The 26,522-nt window shown below is 39.4% G+C and overlaps 1 protein-coding gene and 1 long non-coding RNA gene across 6 annotated transcripts in view; one reads left to right on the forward strand and one right to left on the reverse strand.

Annotated features, from left to right (window-relative positions):
* ttll12 (tubulin tyrosine ligase-like family, member 12) lies at positions 1–24,871 on the reverse strand. Of its 5 annotated transcripts, none has more exons than XM_088002937.1 (14): positions 24,666–24,868; positions 24,404–24,549; positions 22,385–22,911; positions 21,192–21,325; positions 18,837–18,913; positions 18,593–18,709; positions 16,742–16,936; positions 16,477–16,588; positions 12,858–13,006; positions 12,685–12,766; positions 10,998–11,066; positions 5,562–5,700; positions 4,285–4,478; positions 1–514 (listed from the first exon to the last, which is right to left on the reverse strand). In XM_088002937.1, exons 1-13 carry the CDS (start codon positions 24,804–24,806, stop codon positions 4,327–4,329), a joined length of 2,040 nt encoding a protein of 679 aa, XP_087859063.1. In that variant the 5' UTR covers positions 24,807–24,868; the 3' UTR covers positions 1–514; positions 4,285–4,326. The 5 variants fall into 5 exon arrangements, with proteins under 5 accessions (XP_087859063.1, XP_087859062.1, XP_087859064.1 ...); XM_088002936.1 differs by having other exon boundaries at positions 1–519; XM_088002938.1 differs by lacking the exon at positions 1–514 and adding an exon at positions 8,932–8,954 and having other exon boundaries at positions 4,241–4,478; positions 24,666–24,871.
* Positions 1–26,522, forward strand: part of LOC148152445 (uncharacterized) — a 144,213-nt gene that overhangs the window by 1,812 nt on the left and 115,879 nt on the right. The window lies entirely within an intron of this gene.

Raw genomic sequence — 26,522 nt, forward strand, 5'->3', positions numbered from 1 at the left:
TTTTTTTTTAATTGAATTCGGATGCATTTTTTATTCAAATTCTGATGGCACATATTTACTTCCATATAAGCTCCAGTCCGCCTTCAGGTGACAACAGGAAAAAGCAATCCAACCTCACTAACCTCTGTAGAAGCTGTAAGGAATTGTCCAATAGGTCTTTGCTCTCAAACAATAGTCCACCAGAAGATGGCACAATTCATATGTGTAGAAAATGCAAATGTCCAAGTCAGCGTGGCTAAGAACAGCAAAGGCCTGATGCCAAACCCAGAGGCCTTTCTCCTCACCTCCTCGCACGGCCCTGAACCCGCAAAACCCGGCCCCCAATGGCCCCCATCAGACCACAGGAAGCAGTAAAACACAAAGTAAATTAAGAAAATAGAAGTGTATGCCACCTTTTGCTCACATATTTGTAAATTAAATGTCTTTTCTGTAGCTTGTGATGTAGATGTTTTTGTTGTTTCAGCCAGGCTCAGGGTCACTGGAGCGGCTCAGATAAGGTCCACTGCCTCAGTCCCTGAGCTCCAAAGAAAAGATGAAAGAGAAATGCGTTAAGATGATTCACCCTCAGATCTTTCAGAATTAACCAATTGTGGAATCAACTCCTCTCAAAAATTAAACACTCAAAAATTATTAAAAATTTAAACAAAATTTAGTATTTCCAGCTACATGCACTTTTCAGAAATTGGTTATTCAAATGCATATGTAAAATAATTAATTTAATAGTGTCCAATTTTACACAAAAGCATCCTTGTGATAATGCCATGTTTAAGACAACCAGTCAAATTTCCTTAATAATTTAGATCAAAAGGAAAACTGCAATCAAATGTTCTTTATACCATTAATGAAAACATTGCCATTATCCTGATATTTTTCAAAACGGCTGAGTGTTGTATTTATATATTGTTTTTTAGAATTTAAAAATTGTTCACATTTGAATTTTTCTCTGTGTCCCCTTAAGTTTATAGTACTTTTAACCAAAATTTTCTCAATTATAACAATTACATCCAACTGTAACTTTATACAATTAAAATTAGAGGTGATGCAGGAAATTCATCAATATGCAAATAAACATTGCATAGATATTGATTGAAGCTATTCAATTTTACATTACCATTTTAATTTAGTAAGATCTTCTATATAACTTTGTATTTCAGTCATGCAGAAAGGCACTGTATAAGACTCATTAAATAAACTCACTATATACAGTGGCACAACTACACATTATTCAGGTGGATGTGAAAACATATTTCACAGGTGTTTACAAAAAATGCAATGAACATTCAAGTTAAATTCAGTAGGCCTAACAGCAGCCAATCAGAGTGGAAAAAATATTCTTATTTTGTGCCATTTTCTAGTTGTTAAATCTTGCACAAAATGATCAGATAAAAGATGTTCAACATGCCAGTTTAAACTTTGAACTATTTGCAAAACGACTGAGCTCTGCAACATTAAAACGTAATTACATTAATCATAGCTCTTCCTCTCTTCAGTGTTTGTCAGATTCTGGTGGTGCAGCTCTGTGCTGCCTTCAGGAGAATGGGACATCAGAGTACCATCCATAAAACTTCACCCACATGGCATTTATTGTGCAAACCAGAGCTTTCAGTGGAAAAACAAAAGTTCCAGATCCTTTTAATGCCGTACAAATATGAGACAGAAACATTGATTATATCTTTATGTAGACGTGTCTATTGATTTATAGATTAATAGTTTTACTGGACAGAAATTACAAAGAACAAATTACTGCCGACGACATATTCGCGTTTGTAGATAGACTTTTACCCAGGATGCAAATGGAAAAAAACCGTGAGCGAAACGGTGACTGGTACTGACTAGTATATATTCCATTGAAGGAAACTAAGCTTCATATCTGCTCAAGAGCCCCCTGGTGGTTGAAAAAAAAATCCACTTACATATGAAAAAAAACACTGAATGCTCTCTGGTATTGTTCAGGGGGCCGGACCAAATGAGAAGGCGGGCCAGATGCGGGCCGTAGCTTGTGGACCCCTGCTCTAACAGGTAAAAATACTGCAAAGTATGTTTTTCTTTTTTTTCCCCAAAAAAATCTCTACTGCTTATTCAATGTCACATGCTATCTTTATTTTGTTTTTTAATTATGTAAAGCACCTTGAAATGCCTTGCTGCTGAAATGTGCTATAAAAATAAAATTTGATTGATTGATGCTGCTCTTATGAAACATAAGATTTAGATAGACCTGGTTCCAGTTTGAAACATCCAGATCTAGTGCTGCTCAGCATTTCAGAGCTGTCCAACATCAAATAAGGCTGAAAATTCTATGTAGAGTTGCAAATTCACAGTCCATTTTTCACTGAGATAAAGCTTTTTTGGCTTCTAACGTGCTGCTCTCATGAAACATAAGATTTAGACCTGGTTCCAGTTTTAAACATCCAGATCTACTGCTGCTCAGCATTTCGGAGCTGTCCAATATGTAGTAATGCTGAAAATTGATTGTAGAGCTGCGAATTCATAGACAGTCCATTTTTCACTTCTTTCGCTGAGATAAAGCCTTTTTGGCCTCTTAGCTTCTGCTCTATCGAAACTGGAAGCAGAAGGTTGGTTAAAAGAAGGAACTGAAACAACTGAGAGGATGGAAAGAGTGAGCCATGTGCAGTAAAATTGGCTATTAAGCAACCCAGGGTCAATTTTTCCCCGAGCAAGAGCTCTATTTAAATCATGTTGGTGGCTAAATTCAGGTGAACCAAAGATAAAGCATCCTTTTTGGTGATGCAATCAGAGAGTATGGATTTCAGTGATAGTCTCATAAAGTCTGTTACAAGAAGAGGAACGATGGGCTTTCCTTCCAGGAAGTCACCACACTCTCATCAAGACGGACCAAAGGCCCTGATTCAAACCTCAAAGAAGATCTATGGATCTTCTTTGATCCAGGAGGGTCGAGGGCTGCTTTGTGTGTAAGGAAACAACCCAGGAATTCCTAAAGACTGCAGTTCTAAACTGGAGCTCAACCAACAGCTAAGGCCTGGGGGCCCCAATGTTCAAGGTAAAGATTCACTGGCCAGCGAAGTTATCAGTCATCAGTCGGTTAAAACGGGCTGTGGCCAATCGCACCCAAGGACTGCTGCCTGCTTCTACACATTTTGTTGGGGCTCATTCTCCATGAGCCCCAACAAAATAGCTCATTCTCCATCAGGCTTGTACTGGGGTTAAAATTTCATGCACAGTTCCTCAAATTCAGTTTCAGAGTTGGGAAACATGTTCTTAGATTGAGATGATTTTATATTATAATCATTTGATTTAGCATCATCACCTGATTGCTGCAACTGAATTATGCTGTAAGTTAACTGCATTAGTAAATGATTACTAATATATTGAGCATGAAAAAGTTTAGAAGAGGTCTGGACATTGGACTTATTGAGTCACTTCAATAATGTGTTCTTTGATGGTGGTAAAATACACTATAATGCCAAAAGTTGACTCACATGAGTTTAAGTAACATCATATTCCTAATCCATAGGGTTCTACTCTTCTGGGACGTCTGTCCACAAGCTTTAGGAATGTGTTTATGGGGATTTTTGACCATTCTTGCAAAAGTGCATTTGTGAGGTAATACACTGAGGTTGGACAAGAAGGCTTGGCTCTCAGTCTCTGCTCTAATTCATCCCACATGTGTTCTATTGGGTTGCACCAACTAGGTGGATGAACTTGACTGGCCATCCACACCAGACTCAATCAGATTGCCAAATGGAGAACACGCGATTCGTCACTCCAGAGAATGCGCCTCCACTGCTCTAGAGTCCAGTGGCGGCGTGTTTTACACCACTCCATACAATGCTTTGCAGTGCACTTGGTGATGTATGGCTTGGATGCAGCTGGTTACCATAGAAACCTAATCCATGAAGCTCTCTGTGCACTGTTCTTGAGCTAATCTGAAGGGCACATAAAGTACTGGAGCGATTTACTGCAGAAAGTTGGCAATCTTTTCACACTATGTGCTTCAGCAGAGACTGACCCTACTTTGTCAGTTTACGTGGCCTAACATTTCGTGGCTGAGATGTTGTCGTTCCCAAACACTTCCGTTTTCTTATAATACAGCTGTATTAATTGCTTATGTATTTATTTTCCTGTTTTAATTAAATTCAGTCAGTAGATGTGTGCCATTTGTCATCTACCAGGGTCAGATTTCCTGTTTGAAAACAAAAAATATGGACACCCCTACTTTCTGAGCAGGTTGTTTACCTTATAACTGATTGGGCAAAATATGTTGCAGTGAAACACATCAATCAGTTTAATACTGAAAAAGCTTACAAAAACCTAAACCATAAAGAGTCTTCTGTGGTGAAGCTTTGTTCACACTATCTGAGTGACTGGACAGTTCTCAGGTTGATCCAGGAACAGAGTCTGGAACATGTGGTTGTAGAAGTCCGGATGGTAGAGGCAGGCCCGGGCACAGTCAGGGCTAAAGTTCAACTCCAGGATCTGAGGCTGCATGATCCGCTCACCTGAACCAAGAAGAACATTTATACTGTTATTAAAATAGAACATAAAAATGAAGAAAGTAAAAGCAACACAAAACAGATCATGGTAAACAAGGTGCCTTAGTAAATCAATAACCTTCTGATATTTTAACCAGCTATACAGGAGGGATCATCAAACAGTGGGACTCCAAATGATTTTTCCCAGCAATAACATTAAAGAGTTTTGGAGCAGTGATTATGATCAAAATAGATGTGCAACACTGTTATCAATCCATACAAGTCAAGAATTATTGAAATACGGACAGGCCAATCATCATCCTTCCACCACTGTGCTGAGCAGCAGGATCAAGTACAAACCTTTTTCAGCAGAAGCATCCCATTATAGTCTTAATCATAACTGTTATTCTATATTGTACAATGCAAACACTAACTTTAAAGGTCCACTATTATGCTCCCTGCAACAAGCTGGAATATGCTTGCGGCCTATACAAAACATGTCCATTACATTTAATACACAAAATCATTCTCAGATATTGAGATGTCACCTGATCAGTTCTCAATGTAGACCATCACTTTTGACAGTAAATGCACAGATATTGTGGATATCTGTGTGTAACAGAGTGAGACATGGGACTAGCAGAGGCTGTCGTTCAGTCTTAGCTTGTGCTAAATGACAAACCATGTTCATGCTGAATAACAATTCAAAGCACACAATATTTCATTATACTTACATTTGCAGATTTATGACTAACAGTAGGATCATAACCTTCCTTCAGTGCATGTATTTAGGCAAGTCCTCCCCTGTTGGTGTGTTTCAAAACACTCCTTCCTAAACTGATCTGCTCAAACTACAACTTGCAAGCAAAAATAAAAAGAAACTCTGTTCTCTGTGAGTGGGAGAATATGTAGCGACACCTGCATGACCAACAATCTAGAAGTTTTTGAAACGGGCTGTTTTGCACAAACCAGCACAAAATTTACATATTCCCAAAAAAAGGCTGGGTGTATTTTTTTCTTGTTGTTCTTGGACTGTTTCTAGAAGTAGCAGATATTCAAATGGGAATACAGAAAAAGTGATAGTGATGATAGTGGAGCATTAATGGTTACCATTTTGCCCTTGACACCACTTCAACATGAGATCCACAGCATAGATGGCCCGGGATGACTGATATGGACAGATTCCATACGGTGCTGGACGAGATGAAGCGGCTTGGAAGAATTCTTTGAAAGCTTTAAATAAACCTGCCTGAAAGAGAAGCAAATGGAAACAGGAAGGTCTTCATTAGAAAAGTCATTAGCAAGCCCTAATGTATTTATTTTATTATAAGGGAAATTACTGTAGCTATAATGTCTGCTTGTTCTAAGATGCTGAATTGTTTGCACTTTGCAACATGGATGTTTAGATCTTCAACAACCTTGACGTGTTATTAACCACAAGTAGGGATGAAAGTAGGGGGGTTCCGGAGGGTACTGCGTACCCCTAAAAGATTTAGCAGGGGTACGCAGTACCTGCAAGAGAGAGGAGCGGCTATCTGCTGTAAAAAATCAGTCGATGCACTGTGCAGCTGTGAGTTCGCCCACTAATCAGCCGTGACTGATTAGTTTTTCAAGAACAATCCAAAACAGACTTAATCAGTTAATAAATTGCATCCCCCCCACTCCCCCCTGCACCCCCTTGGTGTCATATTGTTTCTGAACTGTTCGTGCTTTGCTAGAGCAGGGCTGCAATACGTCGATCGCGGAAGGTTTCGAGGCGATCTCGGCAATAGGAGACAAACTGAACGCCGCCAGGACGCTGAGACCAGCACGTCCTCCTCTGACTTCTTATCAAAACGTTCATAACTTTCTTAAAGAACAACAACAAAAAAAAGTCAACAAAACGTTTTCAAATTAATGACACAACAAAAATAATAATCTCAGTGATTATTGTTTCAACAAAGTGTTGTGCAATTCTGTGCGTTTCGGTTCCATTACCAAAATGACTAACAGAGCAGGAGTTTAAAATTAACTAATCAACCACCGCTGTGTAATCGCAAAATAAATATCAAGCCTGAAAACCTGATATTATAGCGGAGTGAATGTTTTTTAACGTAATCTGTGTTCGGCGCGAGCGGTTGCCACGGCAACGGGTGTGCTTTAACGACAAAGAGAGAGAGTAAAAAGGTGCGAGTGGTTTTGAGTTGATCACTTATTTTACCTTTGGTAATCTTTGTAGCTCCCACTCATAGGGTCACATTTTTCCAGCCCAACCACAAGAAAACTTTACAAATTCTATTTATAGATGTTAAATATTATTACAGTACCTTGTTAATTGTTGAACTAGAAAAATATGACCCTAAGTAAAAAAAGAAGTGAAGAGCTGCCTCTCTCGCACCACCAGCACTCCTCAGAATTCTGGTGGGGGAAGCAGCGAGAGTGCCTGACGGGACCCGTTGCATGCAGTCACTCATCACACCACTAGGTGGCTCCAAACAAACGCATTGATCAAAAATACATACAACCATCACTATAATCATTTCGATCAAAACTCGCACAGAGCTCTTCTCTCTGTTACACCTGCACTTATAGAAAGTGGACTGACCCACATTACTTCCTGTCTAAATTTAGAAAATAAATAAGAAAAATAATAAAACAAAAAATAAATAAAATAACAATTATCAACCTACAAATAAACTCTGTAAATAATACAAAAAAATATAAATTTAAGAATAAAGTGACAAAATTCAAATGGATAAAGAAATAAAGAAAAAATAGCTCCAACTTCTATTCCGCCTTTTCTCGCTCTGTATGTCGGTATTACACACGACCCGTTGCCATAGCAACCGACAAACAACAGCTCAACGAGCAGAGAGAGCAGAGATCACTGATCAGGGGAATCGACACCAAAAACAAACATTTCCCACACAAAAAAGTAGCAATAGCACTAAAACAGAACATCCAGTCTGTTACATTATGTTGTCAGGCATAATGACAACATTATGTTGTCATTATGCCTGACAACATATTGTGATTATTAATAAGTTTTCGCCTGATCACCGCGGTGGTTGATTAGTTGATTTAAACAGCTGCTCTACTGATGACTTGGTGGGCGGGTTGACCAGTTTTAGTGCTAACAGAACCAAAACACACCGAACTGCACAGCACATGTTAATGTTATCAAAGTCAATACCAGGCCAGCAACAATTAGGCTAGTATAACTGACCCAGTGCTCACTTGTTCAATCTTTTCTTTAAATTAAAACGTTTTCCTCACCTGTGAAATCTGAAGCCCTTATTACCATTATCTATGGTTTAATTAACTGCTAAACATTGCGTCCGTTGTTCTGATTCTTTGCGTGATTGTAGTAGTTTCCTGACCACCGATATTCCTGACTCAATGGACAGCAATGGCGCATGTGTGACTTACGATAAATCACGTAATGTCCAGTCCAGTAATATTTATCCATCAATGCTGCTGCCTCGCGCTCTGTCCTTCTCTCGCACTTCCCGCTACTTAGCAGTGGGTGTCAGGTTACATTGTGTTGCATTCAATGTTGTCGGAAAAAAAGAGTTTCATGTCCGATTTGCCATAACTATTTATTGAATTCATTGACGCTACCTGGGGTGGCAACAGGGGTGGCAAGGCTCTCGCTTGGGGTGGCAACTGCCACCCCAGTAGATCCGCCCCTGCCCCCAAGAATTTAAAACTACTTTCAGCCCTGACCACAAGACAAGTGAGAGGCCAGTAAAAACCACATTCATGTCCATGTATGTTGGTTTGAAGCAGATGCTAAACTGACCCTAGTATTCCTTTCTGCCTACTACTCCGACATTATGTTAGCAAAACAGGAACTACAAAGATAATCGGCAATTCTGAGCAACAAAATTCCCAGGGTAATACTGTAAAAAAGTCTGTCTCCTTTATGTTGAAGTCCATTTCCAAACAATCCAAGTTGCAGTTATTTGAGTAAATTCAAACAAATCTTTTTCATTGGTATGACACAACAAAAAAATAGGGATGCACTGATATGAAAATTTGGACTGATATTCAATGCTGTTTGGCAAATGCTTGACATTTACCAATATCATATTATAATTATTTCACTACACTTTCAAAACCTTAAAAAAAGACCACACCACTGATTCACCAATGCTTCACTTGTTAAACTTCCCACAATCCTTTGCTGCATCACCATCGCTGTTACATAACCAAAGAAACATCACATGACCAGACACCCCAGTCTAATTCAAATGACTAATATCATCCAATATCAATCTTGGTGCTAATATATTGTGCATCCTAAAAAAATAATCTAATTAATAGAAGGCTTTGCACTGAATTGATTGTGATTAATTGGTTAATGACTGAATCGACAAATAGGATTATGATGAAGTGAAAAAGAGTGGGGTGACTTATGGGGAAATTGGTCATTTTATCACATTCTTGAAGAGCCAGTTAGACACAAAGAGGACAATGAAAGCGAAATGAAAAATCTTACCTGACACACCTAAGAAAATGGAGCTGGAGAAGGTATAAAAAGAAAAAGATCAAATGGCTGAAAAGAAAAACAATGAAAGGCAAAAGAAAATGACCCTCAAATAATCCATTTAAACTACACTAAAAACAGCAGTTGTGTACTGTACTATACAGTAGCTCAGAAAGAAGCACTGCTGAAGCAGAAGAAGATCAGGAGAATACATGACAGAGAAAATGAAAGAGGAGAAAAGGAATGAAAATAAGCACCGTAAGAAGAATGGGGTTTTGGTCCAAACCAAAGATTAAAGTGCTTGTTTCCTGTAGCCCAAAAGAGATAATTGATTAAGACTTAAGATGTCCAGAATCACAATGATGATGATGATGATGATGGTGGTGACATGAATCTGTAGCTGGGGCTTTTGCCATTGTGGACTTTGCAGGCAAAAACAAATCCTACCACTACGCTGGATTGTTTGAAAAGACGGATGGTGCCAACATCAGTGCAGGTTTCTTAGGCGAAATCTGCATATGGAAGCTCATCTTCACTTTCAAACAAAATGATGTCAACCCTTGAGAAGATGTACATCAGAAATTACCCACATCACAAAATCATGTTATAGCTATGTGTATGCGTGTATGTATAAATCTAACTGACTAATATTGTAAATAATGCAAATATCACCACTTTTATGGTTATATCGTATTCATTTCCTACATCGTTTGCACTGTTGGAGGTGACTTTTGCACATGTACTGTGACAAATCGAATTAAAGTATAACTACTAGAGGTGTGCCGATTGATCGGCCACTGATCATAATCGGCCAATTTCCGTGAAAAAGTGTATGATTGGTGATCGGTGATCGCCGATCACAGTCTCGTGTTGACGATCACAAAAACCGATCACCTGCATCTCATTTCACAGCCTGCCTGTGCAGCTGGTCTCCTTTTTCTTTCACACTGCGCAAACGCGCAGCAACAAATCCTAAGCGATGTCGTGTGGAACTATAACGCACTGAGTGAATGGGGAAGTTTGCGTGTTGCAGCGGAAAATTGAAGCACGTGGGGTGAAGCACGTCAAAATGCATTAACACGACAAATCTAATATGGCATAAAAACAATGCCATAAAGATAGTATTACCGATAGCAGTGCAATTTGCACAATGCCTGTTTTGTTATTTTTTTTCATGGAAAAAGTTATTAAAAACAAGTTATTGTCTAAATTAAGGTGAATTTGTGGTTCCTTTTTCCACATAATGTAACCGGTTGTGCTTATGATTAAAAAAAATAATAATTATGTGATCAGTATTGGTGATTGGTATCGGTGATCGGCCCTCATGGGTGATCGGAATCGGAATTGGAAGGAAAAAACCTGATCGGCACTTCTCTAATAACTACTACTATCAGTCCTTTGCTTTGAAGTCATTTTTAGTAAAAACTGCCACAACTCGCATCACTCTTCTTGAATTTCCACATCAGTTTAGTGGAAACCAGAATGTCAGATTCAAATCAAGTTGCAGTTACATTCAAAATGTCACAAGGCAGGAAAACCAGCAGCTTTACACGTAATACTCACTAAACTATGCAGTTGTGTTGAGGAAAAACTTAACTACAAAACTTTTTCTACAGACACCAGTTTGTGTCATTTAGTTCTTTATTCAGAAGTCTTGAGCCTCTCTATATCACTCTGTATGGTCAGTGTGGTTAAGAGGAAACATGATCTTTAAACCCTCTACATGCAGAAGGAAAACTGAATGATGTTTTCAAGCTAACATCAGGTGAAAGAAATATGATATACTTGTACAAAGTCCCCCCCAAACAGTATGATTTTATCTAACAATAAATATTGAAAAAAGTCACCCACATGGTTTCAGAATTTTCCCAACAAAAGAATAGGTCTATATTCACAATATTTCATAATTTAGATTCATAGACAGGCATTATGAGTTACATTTACTTTAGGTGAAGCTGTCTGTGTCTCAAGAAGTACTCATGCTAAATATTTGCTGCATTAATTAAACCAAATTAATTGAAGGTAAATATTTTATCACCAAAAAGCGGATATAAGTTGGTCCATGTATTCAGACTTACTTCCACATCTTTCCATGGATACTGCGGGTACTGTTGCTCAAACATGGGGATGAACTCATCATAGTGAACCTGCAATGATTCCAAAAGAGATCAGAAATTCATTCAGACCTGCACCTCAATAAACCAAAAAGATCAGTGAAAAAATAATTTCTTTCATTAAATTAATTCAAAAAGTGAAACGTGTGTTTCTATTAATGATTAGGGATTAGTTAATAAAAACCTAAAATCTGTTTTTGATCAATAAAACACAGAGAGAGTGAGCCACTGCAAGTAGATGCTGAATGAAATGTGGAATGAATCTATATAGATTAGAGATGTGCCGATCAGGTTTTTTCCTCCCGATACCGATCACCCATGAGGGCCGATCACCGATACCGATCACATAATTATTATTATTATTATTATTATTTTTATCATAAACACTACCGGTTACATTATGTGGAAAAAGAAACCATAAATTCACCTTAATTTAGACAAAAACTTGTTTTTAATAACTTTTTTCAAGAATAAAACTAAACAAAACAGGCATTGTGCAAATTGTACTACTATTGATAATACTATCTTTAACAGACTGATAACATATGAAGGCTCTGAAGAGGCTAAATAATGCAAAGAGCCCAAATAAAACCTCTCAACATTGCCAAAAAAATTCAAGTATAAAACTTAACATTCAAAAGCAAAAACAGGTTCCATTACAATAAACAATCCAGAGTTACTGAATGAAAACTTCTTGTTAGCATGGCGGCTAGCTGATTACTGCTAGCTCTGATTGGCTGTTTCTGACTGAGCGGAGTAATTATGCAGATCAGGGAGGAGATCGATTATTTTTTTTAGAGATTATCTGTCTCATGTTAGGACAGCGAAAGTTTTAATACGTATTTAAACTTTATTTTTTTAAGTTAGATGCTGCAGCTTTAAGCAGGTTCGGTGTGAGAGTCACCACCAGGTGGAGCAGAAGCAGCGCTCCGTCTGTGAAATATTACTACCTGTATCGTAGCAGCGGTTCAACAGCGAGAGCAGAACCAGCGTCTTACATCGCAGCTCGAAGACTTAAATAATTTTGCGGGTTATTTGTTTAGCTTTCTGCCCGTCATGCTATTCCGGGTGAGTGTTTGTAGCTGTGCGCTGCTTTACCTGCTGTCTGATCCTCCGTATGTCTTTTTTACTGCAGTGAGCCTCGATGTAGCCAATCTCCGTCAAGTATGGCACTGTTTTTATGTCTTATTAGCTTCGTTGTGTTGCTGCATTTTGACGTGCTTCAATTTTCTGCCGCAACACGCAAACTTCCCCATTAACTCAGTGCGTTATAGTTCCACATCGCTTAGGATTTGTTGCTGCGCGTTTGCGCAGTGTGAAGGAAAGAGGAGACCAGCTGCACAGGCAGGCTGCGAAATGAGATGATCGGTATCGGCAACAAGAGCCAATGATCGCCGATCACCGATCATGCACTTTTTCACGAAAATCGGCCCACGATTATGATCGGTGACCGATCAATCGGCACACCTCTAATATAGAGTAATATTAGCTTCACTTTTTGAATTCAGTTGCTGAAATTATGATATTCAAATCTACAGAGGTGGCAAACAAAAGAGCTGCTGGAGTGTTCAAATGAAATTCCATCTTCATAAAGTTAGAAATAACTAACAGTCAACATTTTGCAGAAGGATTCCAGAAGTAAAGCATGTACCTGTTTAAGCTGCACTCCTTCTGCATAGTTCATCACAGTGAAGTGTTTCTGGTAGTCATCAAAATGATCCAAGGAGAAGGGCCTAAACAACAGAACAAAGGTTCATTCTGCTGCCGGGTGAGCAGGGAAGCTGATCCATCCCATTTCTCATCCTGATAGAAAACATTCCTCACTTGTTGGCGAAGCGCAGCCAGAAGACATTGTAGACGTAGAGACGCAGCGGCTGTACCGAGTGCAGCATCAGCATGTAGCGGATGTCAAACTTTACCATTCCTACTTCTCTGCTGAACAGCACTGGATCATGCAGGTACTTACACACCACCTGAGGAGAACACACACGCAGACACCCTGAGGCCAGTAGCTCTGTAGATACAAACACATTTACATTTCAGCCTGGAAGCCCCACCCAGTCCAGCCTAGAAGCCAGAGGATAGGGGAAATGGGCCTCTTTGTAACGTCATATTGATGCCCCAGGAAACAAAAGATCATAGAAACTCTGATCAGATTCATAAGTAATGGATCCAGTAAGAACATCTTCAGTAAAATTTGTTATAAATTGAAACAACGAAATTGCGGCAGGCTTCTAGCAATTAATAGCATGATGAATTCAAATGAGCTTGCTGCAGTTTTGTTTACAGAGACATCATAATCCATTTTATGTATGGCTTGACTTGTCTGTATTTTTATTTCCATTGTATCTGTTTTCAGTTGTCATGTTTTGTTCTGGATAATGAAAACATCTCCTGGTCTCGCCGACCTGAAGGTAAAAGTCTAACCAGGGGCCTCACATATCAGTGTGCAGCTTTCACACTAAAAGTTGGTATAGGAACAAATTTAGAAAAGAGTGGCACAAAAAAAAATTCTGATGCATAAACCATGCACACACACATGCCTAGGTACCTTTCCTTTATACATCCCAATTTGCAGGTAATAGAGCGCGTAGTTCGAATCATAATAATTATATATTTTATTTAAAAGGTGCATTTCAGGGTACAAGAGTTCACCTTATAAAAATAAAAACTCCAATTCCCTCCGATTCAGTGGCGATGTTCTCCATCAGAGCCAGAGCCTTCCACAATTACTCAGCACCTTTGCACAGCTATTTGTGTATAAATCTACACCTTGTTCACCCTAAAATCATCCACCCCAACTGTTTGGAGTTAATCGCATTTTCCCAAACCCTAACCCACATTTTCTTTTTCAGTGCATTTCAGGGTTAAATAACATGAATGCAGTCAGGTTTCAGTGTATGTAGTTGAGTTTTGGCCTCTGGGAATTTGTTATTGTGCAGAAAAAAAGGTTTGCATGGCTGCTCATTGAACACAGCACCCAGTGTTGTGTTCAAGACCACCTAACCCGAGACCAAGACAAGACCAAGACCAGAGTGTATCGAGACCGAGACAAGACCAAGACTTTTAGGGTCCGAGACCAAGTCAAGACCAAGACCGAGGAAAGTCGAGACCGAGTCAAGACCAAGACCAGCGGCCGTGCTACATGACACAATAAAATGTAAAATATGATCGAAATTGCTTCTCAGAATAATCTGAAAGATCCATATCCCCATAAAAACACCTAGATATTAAATACTTAACACATTTTACCAATATTAAATATTCAATTTCTGTGTTACAATGTGTGATGGTCTCGTGCCATCCCTAAAAACATAACACCCTGGGAATTTGCCCATATTGCTCATATAAGAATCCACCACTGTTGCACCATTAAACATAGCAATTGAGGCAATGCCCTGATGGTAAATAACACTCAACTATGAACACTGACCAAGGAGCAACAAGCAAGAAGTAACCAAACAGAAGGCGCTCATCGTGACTGTTTTCACTCTCTATCCCAGTACATGAAGCCAGGTAGTCTGACACCATGGCAGACATTACAGTTGCCACTTTGAACAAAAACAAAGAGCAATGTGCATGCTCTGCGTGCTCTTTCGTTCTTGTGTTTTAGTTATTTGTTAATTTAAATATCAACGTACATAATTAAATAATGATGCAGTGTACACAGAGCATTACTAGAACAAAGAACGGGTGTTCTGTCAGGTCAGATCGTCATACGCTTAGCACAAACTCACGGTGTTCTGTCAGATCAGCATACGTTGTCAGATAGTCGTACGCTTAGCTCAGACATGCATACGCTGTCATTACCATATGATTTTATTTAATCAGCAACATAGAATCATGACGTAGATCATCATATACTTGGTTATTAACAGTTGTATGGCATCTCTGCAGCCAGACCTACTTTAAATACACTTTGAAACCACGACAACGCATGTATATCTATCTAGTTATCATATTATGTCATATTATAAACAATTTAATTACTTATTTTCATCATAACTTGTTGCATATGCTGAACTGACAACTCCACTGACGGTCGGACTTCTTAAGGCGCATGCGCTGGCATGGTACTCACTGCATGTATGCTAGGAACATAGAATCATGACGTAGATCTGTTATTAACAGTTGTATGGCATCCTGACTTAGCGGTTAAGTGAGTTTTACACGGGCGTGTGTTGTAGCTGACTCCAGATGCAGCCAGACCTGCTTTAAATACACTTTGCAACCATGACAACACATGTATATCTATATAGTTATCATTGAAAACAATTTAATGACTTATTTTCGTCATAACTTGCTGCATATGGTGAACTGACAACTCCACTGACGGTCGGACTTCTTAATGCGCATGCGCAGGCATAGTACTCACTGCACGTATGCTATTCTGACAGCGTATGGTAATCTGATAGAACAACGACTCTCAGTGAGTGACACTCCAGTCCTATCTAATAAATAAAGAGCCGTGGAGAAGAATCGACTGTTTCTGAATGTCACATCACTATATTGCAGACTTTTGGACATAGCGTTGTCCTATATATGCGACAAGTCAGTCAACACCTCCGCACAATAACTCAGACAGTGACTTTTTTTCATCACAATGCTTATGTGTCTCTGTACAGCTAGCTTTGCTAACATCACGTTAACGGAGCTTACCTTCTTTGAGCTACTTTTCTAAGTGACGAAAATAGTTAGACGTTGTCCCCATCGTCTCTGAAAGCGAAGCGCTGCTGAGTTAGCTCTGGCCATCGGATTTCTTACTATTTATGCAGCGCTATTATATTACTGACGATTAGACAAACATTTTCTGCCGCTGAGAGAAAACCACTGCACATGTCCTGGAGCGCCGTGTGCGAGTGAAAGGTGGGGAGGGGAGGAGGAAGGGGAGAAACACATAGTTGCTTGGATTTTAATTGGTGCGTTTTGCATCCACTGAAAACAAAGATGTTAACAAATAAACTGGACAGTATGCTGCACGTTTAGTGATATTTTCACAGTTGCGGTCTCGACTGGTCTTGAAATAAAATGCCGAGTCCTCAGAGCCCGAGACCGAGACAAGACCGAGACCAAATGCGGTCGAGTCCGAGACGAGACCGAGACCATCAGAAAACGGTCTTAAGACCGGACTCGAGACCAAGACCGATCTCGAGTACCACAACACTGATGGCACCTAACATTTTTTTTGCACACTTCATACATGAGGCTCCAGGATGTGTGGGGTCTGCAGAGATATTAGCTGCCCAATAATGTCAAGTCCCATCTGGTTTATAGACTTCTATTAAAATTCTAGATCAGATATTAACCCTATAACTTTAATGACGACACTTGTATCCTCATTGACTAACGTACGCGTTTTGAGGGTAAACAGTTAAGGGGTTAAATTCAGATAGTCTGGTTTTCACGTTGGGGTTTCATCTCAGACCAACAAGTGTGCTGGTACCTTTGGTGTGCTCTCTCTCTGTCTGATGATGTAGTCCAGATTACTGGTGATGTGTGTGTCCAGACCCCGGGCCAAGTTCCATGGCTTACAGATCCAGTGGTTGTCTTCTCCCCTGAAAACCAGCAAGAGTTATTTCAAGCTTCCCATCTGAGTCTGTATGACAACAAGCTTAAGCAGCAGATTGTGACAATGCCTCCAGATTTTCAAACGTTGAGCTAATTTAGAAAACAAAGCCGATACTGCTGAGTAAAAAACAGAATCCAACCTGAGTCGTCTCAGCTGATAATGTTTGATGAAGTGTGGAAGCTCTGTCTGGAGGTTGAAGGTCTCTGGAAGCCAGTCAGGCATGGGACCGCCCTTCAGCCTGCGGCCGATGGCAGCCAGGCAGTCCTTCACCGTCACTATGTTCTCACAGGGGAACTGGTTCAGCATGACATGAGGCCGCTCTTCACTCAGCTTCCTACCACACACACACACATAAGTTCTGCTCAAACCCAAACCCAACTTATCCGTGATAAATATCCAACTGATATTAAGATAATTGTTTAAGTCCTATTGAAGTTATTATAATTTTAAATAAGGAAGAGAGAAGCAAATTATTATTAAATTTTGCAGAGGGGGTGGGATTAAACAAGTTCTAAACTCCTTTTCAAATATGTAAGCTACACTAGTTTGGTTTGATTATTTTTTTATTCCATTTTTGCGTTGCTGTGTCATTTGGGTATTGAGTGTGGAGTTAATTGTGTTTATTTTTGTTCGTTACATATTTGAAATAAAATTGAATTGAAAATGTTACTTTCTGCTGCTTCCTAAATCATACTCGTCTGCTGATGAGTAATTATCCCAACAAGTTATGTCTGCCTCTGACTGTAACTGGATCAGATTATGTAACTGGCTCAGAGCTCATGTATTCAACTGGGTCTAGATCAATCCTGGCCCTCAAGGGCCACTGTCCTGCAGCTCTTAGATGTCTCCCTGGTCCCACACACTTCAAACAAATAACTGAATCACCTCCTCAGTGTAGTGAGGTTCTCCAGAGTCCTGCTAACAACCTCATTATTTGACTCAAGTGTGTTGAAGTAGAGACACACCTGCAGGACACCGGCCCTCCAGGCCTGGTGTTGCTACTGCTGCCATAAACTCTTTACTTTGTGTTTGACACAGAAGGTACCCTGGATAGGTGCTCCGGTGTTTTGTGTGTTGGTCGCTCACGCTCAGCCAGTCTCTCTGTAATCTCTCCAAGCACGCTCAGTAGGAGAGATTGCTGTAAAATGAGTGATTCAATGCAATTTTCTAGGTTTCCATAGATGAAAAACTTCACCAATTTAAATAATAAACTGAACTTGACTGCATGACTATATGTCTGGACATAAAAAAGCTACATAGCATATGTATTTAATCAGGAAAATTAATTCATGCAACAAAAAGATTTTAGATACTGTGTATAAGAATCTCATTGAATGTGCACCAGTGTGTGAAGGACAAAAATAGACAGTCCAGAATCATCAATATGAGCTGAGGATGCTGAGAGATTTATACCAAAGGCAAACAACATTAAAGGCCAATGAATTGTGGATGACTTAATTCACCCTCCACTTGGGGAATTTGTCAGGCTTCGCTCTGGAAGGCAGTAAGAACAAACAACTCATTTATACTAAAGGCAACAAGGTTCCTCACAAAGAGTCACATGTGAAATTGTGGCTGTTGTTGGCTTGTGAGTTTGTTGTGATCGTTTTTATTATGTAATGTAAATGTTTTTAGTCACCATGTGAAGCCAAAGGCAGCTTTCCACATCTGTGAACAACATAAATTATTAGTATTATTATGATAATTGAATGGGCTTTTTGACTTCTGACAACAATTTCTGTGATTAGGTAGGTAAATAAATAAATAAACTGAACTGGAATGAAACAACCAACATGTTTTGCTGCTAGGTCCATCTAATTACCCAGCAGCAGCGTCTGACTACAACAGTTTCTATAACTGGTAATAATACATATTCTAATTTACTGAGATTACCTTTAAACTGCAATCCAATATTCCAAACATTTTCTGTTTGCTTAAATTGATGACTCTCTTCTCCTCCATAACTCTAACCAGGATGTGTGGTGCTAACCTGTAGTCTTTGATGTGATCATAATTCCAAATGATGTCAGCCTCCTCCTCTTCCTCCACCAGAATGAAACGAGGATGTGTCAGGTTGTTTCTTACTTGAGACATTTGAGTGAAGACTCTGGAATCAAAAGCAGATTAACTTAAAAGATCTGCAGCTGAAGCCTTGGTATCACAGCAGACCTCCTGAAGTTCGACTGGTTTCCAGCTTCCATCTTCCAGCGGTGTGTTGCTGAGGTCAGACTTACTTGAGGATTTTGTCTTTGGGAACAGTAGAAGGCTGGATTTCCACAGGAAGCTGTTCCTTGTTCTCTCGTGCGATGGCCTGGAAATATGAACCCAGAGGACTTTACAGACCTGGGAATGTGTCGTTTGATTTGCAGAAGCATCTCAGTCGACGAGAATTCAATTCAAAAAGTAAAACTGATTCATTGCTCAAAGAGTGATGCAGCTGAACTCTTTATTTTTATTTATTCAGATTATTCTGACTAACAAAACCCAAAAATTCAAATATTACATAAGATCAAAATATTTTTAATGCAGAAATGTTCTGGTGTGGACTGGAGTCAGATTCAAGTCACTCAGAGTTTGGACTTGACTTGACCTGGAACCCTTCAGGTTTACTGTCATGACGTCTGGGTGTTAAGAGCTTTTGCTATGGAGTTTTATTTTTCATAGTGTAGTTCCATACGTTTGTTATTCATAGTTTTTGCTTTAGTCTTATCTGTAGGTTTGTCTTCAGTTTTCCATTTGTATCTAGATTATCAAGTTTTATTTGAGTTAGTTATTTTGTCTAAGTTGTTTCTTTGCTCATCTATTTCTCTCATGCCTCGTCTCTACTCATTCTGTTGTTTTCTCAGTATTTTTAGTTTTAGTTTTTACTGCTATTTCAAGTCTTTTTATTTCCCTGTCTGTTGTTCCGTACCTCACAGCATCCTGGATCTTGTCTTTGTTTTGTTTCTTAGTCTTGAAATGAAATGAAATGAAATGAAATTTATTCGAACACGATACAAATATAAAAATAAAATAGTGCACAGTAACAAGAAGTGCATAAAAAAGAAGAGAAAATACAGGTTTTTTGTTTCAGTTAACATATGCTCAAAATGGGGTAGGAAGAAGTGAGAACTTATAAACTCCTACCCCTAAACACTTGAAACTTTAGAGTCCTACTGTCATTAAAAAAAATCAAAGTCAAAGTGGCAGTCAGAAGTAACAGTTACTAATATTTACCTATACATTTTCCCATTTTATGCTGGTTTGTCTTTCTAAACCCTTACACCAAGTTATGTGCAATACACACCTTATTGCTTTCTGTCACCCATATGTGTATCTATTGAAAATTACCTCCTTGTATTTTCTTTTGAATTGTATTAAACTATTGCTTTGTTTTAAATCTTCATGTAACTTGTTCCATAACTTTACACCTTTAATTGAAATACAGAAGCTTTTTCTTGTTCTAAAATTGCGGATCTTGAAGTTCGAGTGACCCCTTAAGTTATACCCCCCCTTCTCTTTCAGAAAACGTGCTCTGTATGTGCTCAGGTAACAACTTTTTAGATACTTTGAACATAAATTGAGCCATTTTAAATTCTACAAGCTCGTCAAATTTGAGAATTCTGGATTTTATGAAGAGCGGGTTTGTATGCTCATAATAACCAACATTATGGATGATTCTAATGGCTCGTTTCTGTAGGACGGTTACCGGATGTAAAGAGCTCTTGTAATTAACTCCCCACACTTCACAGCAATATGATAGATATGGTAAAATCAGAGAGTTATATAGAATATGAAGTGATTCAGCATTCAGTACATGTCTAGCTCTAGCCAATATGGATATACTTCTACTGAGTTTACTCTGTAAATGTTTAATATGAGGTTTCCAACTGATTTTGTCATCTATTATTAAACCGAGGAACTTATTAGCAAAAACCCTTTCTAGAGTTACGTCCTCTATTTGAACTTGGATTTCAGTATTTTTGTAACAGTTCCCAAAGACCATGATTTTCGTCTTGTCCAAATTTAGGGATAATTTATTATGGTCAAACCATATCTTTAACTTACTAATCTCTGAGGTAACTGTTGAGAGAAGATACTCTAAATTGTCGCCAGAGGCTAGAATATTTGTGTCATCAGCGAATAAGATAAATTTTAATACATTGGACACTTTACTGATATCATTTATATAAAGATTAAATAAAACTGGTCTACTCTACAGTCTTAATATTTTGTCTTTTACATTTTGTGCAGTTTTTTTTATTGAGTCCATTAAACCACGGCCTCACGTTTTGCTGTAGGTGACATCATCAGAGCACGAACCACGGTTGCACCATGCCTTCCTGCCCATCGTTATGTCCATAATAATAAATACACATATGACATATTCTCTCTCTCACTTTTGTGGTAACTATATGCTCCAGATGTGAACTTTGACCAGCCAGATACCAGTGGAAGAAGTAAGCGTGCACCTCATTTTTCTGTTAGTTGGTGGAATAGATTGTGTTGTTGTTCAACTGAGGCTAAAAGAGCTCAGGGTCAAATGATCCGGTAGGAAGCCGTCATCAAAGTTTATCCTTCGATTAAGTGTCCAAAGTGATTGTCCTCACCTCATAGTAAGAATCTGCTGGTTCTGTGACGGCACTGCTCACTCCTTCCAGATCATCATGTATCCACGGTAGCAACCGGCATCTCCGTAGCAATGGGTCGGTCTCCCCATATGCATAATCGCGGGTTACTTCATCTGTGCAAGTGGGAAGGTGGGATTGTTTACACAATCTTATATCAAAAAACTATTTTTATTAGCCAAAACAAATTTGAAAAACTTAATTTCTTTCAGATTTTAAAGTAGCAGAATCATACAAAAAGTAACAGGAAAAGACACCAAAATATTAAACGGTTCCTCAAACATAATTCCTAAAGTACCTAAACATCACATGTTACAAATCCTGGATCAGATCCTGTTTCTGTGAAAAGACAAGCTACAGAAAACCAAATTAAAATAAAATAACTTTGTTTTAATTTAGTTGTGTATGTGACTACGGTTCTTTAATCCCAGATGACAGTAGAGGGCACTGCTGGAAGCACTGAATCTCTGGGCGTCAGTCGGGATGAAGCAGAACGCACTGTCCAGATCAGAGTTGTGCAGAACTGCACAGGCTGAAAGGTTACAAAGCTTCTCTTCTGATCCAACATAAACATATCTGCACGCTTCCATCCTGGTGTCCAACGCTGTAGTGTGGAGAGATAATGCACTTCTAGGTCTTGGAATCAATCTATAAAAATGTTTTGTTAAGGAATATTCTTTTGATAATTAACAATAGTGAAACACTGAGTCAATCAGAGAAAGTCAGAATAAATGAACAGTGATTCTCAGAGGTCAAGTTAGAGAGAGAAGAAAAGAAACTTAAAACATACAATTCTTCTTGTACATCTTTCCAGTCAGGTACACGGTGCCTTGCACCCAGCTCTCTCCTCTAGGGAGTTTCTCTCAATCTTTCCCTATCTGGTTAACTGGTACCTCTGTCCTCAAATCAAACCCGGTTCAAAGGAGTTTCAGCGGAAAGGAGAAGAAAAACATCTCCTCTGAAAACCTCCCTTATCAGTTTCATAAGAAAAACACCTGCTCAGAAACCTTCGTTATCAGTTCATTCTGCCCAGTAAACAAGTCAAAGTTTTATTGTCCAAGACAATGTCTAAAGACAAAGTCACTTCCATAGGCAGGAGAGCAGCAGACTCTAGAAAGGGTACCAGGGTGTGTGTGTGGATCAGGGTGTGTGTTTGGATCAGGTTGTGTCCTTACCACCTCCTTGCAGATCTTGCAGAGGCCAGAGCAGAGTGTAGGCCAGCTGACCCTGCATGTAGAAAAAGGGAGCCATGCAGCAGCTGGGATGGTCCGAGTGCTGCACCTGGGACCCAAACTCATCCATGATGTACCACACAGGAGCTTTTTCTTCTGCTGACTGCACGCGCGCGTGCACACACACACACACACACACACACACACACACACACACACATATGCAAGCACGCACGCACACACACACACGCGCACGCACACAGCCGAGAAGGGGGGTGAAACACATGCTGACTGAGAGAGAGCTGTAGTGTGAGGTCATTCTCAGACTTGCCCCTTGGGACAGCTGGTAGGTCTGGTTGTATTTCCACATGCGCTCCAATATCAGCTCCACTACGTCTGGAGGGGGGACCTCGCCGTGGAAGTCCACCCCCATTAGGGAGGCCATCCTGGGCAGCAGTCCTGGAATCTGCTCCAGCTGTTCCCGGGCGTGCTCCACCCGGTACGTCCAAGCATGGTCCACCAGAAAGATACTGCAGGAGGAGCGCAGAAAGCCTAGTTGGAGACTGGATTTCAGCAGCATGTTGTAAAAAGATGCTAAAGTCCTGAGCATCACTATGTGTCAGCAGCAGACATCAGCAACTCCCCCTGTGAAAATGTTCAAGCTTGTAGATCTGGAGACGTCTCTGCTCGTCTTTCTCCCTCATGTATAGTCGTGGGCCACTTTATTAGCCACACCTTGTTTCAGATAATATGATAGAATCTCCCAACCGACCGTCATCATATCAGGTAACCATGTCCACTTTGAATGTGTGCTAAATAGAGCTGAAATTACCCATCAGATTAATCAGTTATTGAAATAATCGTCAATTAATTTAGAAATCAATTCATTATTAGCTGGAGTATACAAACTCAAGAAAAGACGAGTAATTAACCCAAACCGTACAACAATATATATCCATTGTGCAATTACAATTATGGTGAAAAATATTATTACTATGTAATACGTGATGACTATTAATCTGATGGTCATGTTTTGTTTTGTCTCTGTTCTAAATGAACCTGTCTGGGTTGGTCTAATACCCAGACAGAACCGACACAGAACCCACCATCAGTCTGACATGGAGCTCTAACCGGACCTATTCAGGAGTGTTTCTGGTGTCTCTCCATCATGTATCTGGTATGAATACATACCAGACTGAGTGATTTTCACAGTCATTAAGTTTTCCCACAACAAATATATTTTTTAAAAAGTTGCATCTTATTGCATTTCAGGCAATAAAATGTTTATATTTCTATTTTAAAAAGGGCCTGACTTATTTCTAACATAATGTATATCTAGTGTTGTATTTAAAAAAAAAAAGCTTAAGTGGTTCAATGAAAAATCTACAGAATGTGCCAAGTTTTCGTCTGATTAATTGTCTAAATGTCTCATTAGCAAAATAATTATCTGCAGCCCTAGTTTTATATTGTCAGTTTCCTGTTCTGATTTGACAGGAGTGTGTGTGTACCATGTATTTAATACCTTGTGGGCACCATTTTTCCTGACACATTCTACATCAGTGGGGAGCCACTGTTCGAAGCCTGGACCCCACAAGGGGAAACATTGTTTTTGGGTCAACGGTTAGGTTTAGGGACTAAGGTGTGAATTGAGTTTTGGTTAGGGTTATGTTGTTGTTTGTAATGTTATGTAGCATTTGTTTGTGCTGCTTTGGTTTCTGATATATTAAAATTATTTTTTAGGTCATCCAGAGATCACCATCCCTCCCGATCTTCCTCCAAAACAAACCAAAGTGGGTTACTTTTTTCAGTGCTCCTTTTGTGCAGGTTTATGCCGTCATTAGAGCTGGTGGATGACCTAAAAAATATTTTAATATCTCAGAAAGCAGCACAAATGAAAATTTTATCGTCACATAAGGTGCACAAACCACTCAGGCTATTTGCTGGAATGTTTCACGTGGTGGAGTGTTGGCTTCACTCAGCTGCTAGTTATTCCTGAATAGGTTATGTTTTTACGGTCTTCACCTGGTTGGATCGGAGACTTCCAGCCCACTTTCTCGAGTAACAACCACTTTACACCCAATCACCACTCCAGAATTGCCTTTTTTCCTCTCCCCATCTTCCTCCTGTTGGACCTTCATTATTCCAAACACCTCCCCGGCATCGTAAACCTGCAGAGAGGCAGAGAACACGGCGAACCCCGCGGATTACAGCAGAACCCGCGTTAACGCGACACTTCATGCAGGTAAGCTCCGTGTGGTGAACACACGGAGTGCTCAGTGCTCACCTCGTTGGTGATCTTGTGATAGAGGCTCTTCCAGTATACCTGAGGGACCCCTGAGGACTGCAGGCCCCCACCCTGCAGCACCACGAAGGCCCCGAACCCCTCATCCGGGTCATCATTCAGTCCTTCTGGGTCTGTTGACATCTCCAGGACAAAGTTCCAACTCACGTGCGAGCAGCTGCTGCAGTCTAGGAAGAAAATTTCTTTTTTGTGTGTGCTTGGTAACCATCTTGAATACGCATTATCGCCACCTAGTGCTCTGGAAAGTGAATGAGTACTAGTTTCTTCTCTTTCAGGTTTTCGCTTCAGCGAATCATCTCTCATTCAGTCCTGCGCTATTGTCCTGTCTCTACCTCAAGCCACCAACACACAGTCAAATCTCTTTTTGTTTAGCAACTAGAGTTTTTCTTCACTTTACACCCAGCAGTGCTCCACCTTATTATTCAGCCAGCTGAATTTAACACACAGCACGTCTTCACAATATGATCCGAAGAGGCAAAAATAAAGAAAAAGTGAAATCCAACCAGTCTCACATCCCCCCAGAGACACATCACCAGAACCCTGAACCGGTCGCCTGACTGTAACAGTGTTGTTTCATAAGAATCATGCCCTCATAAATCATGGCCCCCAAAATATCAGATTTTCAAAACATAAATATGTTAATATGTGTACATGTTGTGTAAACTTCTTCAGTTTACACAACTCAACTAACATGATACTTTTGAGTTACATTAACTTGTGCAATTTTAGTGAGCACATCTGAAGTTAACTGAATAAATCTGAGTATGTTTTATTCTGGAACAAATCCCAAAGCTTATTTTTTTAAAGTAGAAACCACTTATATAAAAAAAAACTACCTAATTGAAATACTTCCTGGCTCCTGCTTTTTATGTTTCTCTGCTCAAAATTTAACAGATGATATAGAAAGCAGTGATAATTTGCTGACTTTTTTTCAGTAAAACATGACATAGATATGAATGCTGCACCAACAGGCAGAACACCACAGTCATACTGCTCACTCATGGCCCAGTTACATGCAAATATAATGCCAAAACTGGTTAATTAGAGAACTGCTCTGAAAGTGGCTCATTAGAAGAACTGACTGCAGATGACCGTTTCTTCTTAAACTTGCTGCTGCTGGTGGCACAATGCATTGTGGGATACCTTGCTGGCCAATTGCCTCAACAGAATCAATTATTGCAACATATTAAAGAAACATGCCACCATCACAGTATATTTTATTTTTTCCAACACTGAAATAAGTTGTTCAAAACTTTCTCTTCGGTGGAGCAAAAATTGAATAATGTGTGAACATCAAGTAGTAACCCTTCACATCCCAAAGTCCTCACCACTTTCAAATATTTAACTTTTTTTTTGCATGAACTCAACTTAAATAGATGAAGTTATCAAGCATTTTTAATCCAAAAGTTCACAGCACGTTTAAGATGAGTACAAACAAATTGATGAGAATTAAGTTATGTTCACTCAAAGTCTTTTATTAAACAGAATGTTTAGTTAACTTTGATGACAATCCGATTTGATTTGTGTGGAAACTATCAGCTGTCATCTGACAGCTGATAGTTGTCAGCTGTCAGACGGGTCCACACAGCAAGCTGTTCATTACAAACAAACAGTGTGTTTCTCTCACCGTGTAGATCTGTAATAAACCGTACTGGTGTGTGCTTTGCTTTGTTGTTTTCACTGTAATAGTTTGTGCTTTGAGCCATGTTACCAGATGAGTTACACCTTAAGGTTTTCAGCCTTTCTGCTCATGTTGGACAGATGTCCAAGTTTCTCCCTTTTATCACCATGTTCCTTTCCTGAGATTTATATGGATGGAGTTTCCTTCTGTTTCTTTGG

Source organism: Poecilia mexicana, unplaced genomic scaffold (genome assembly GCF_051168715.1).
Source record: "Poecilia mexicana isolate PSO_F unplaced genomic scaffold, ASM5116871v1 scaffold_23, whole genome shotgun sequence".
NCBI lineage: Eukaryota > Metazoa > Chordata > Actinopteri > Cyprinodontiformes > Poeciliidae > Poecilia > Poecilia mexicana.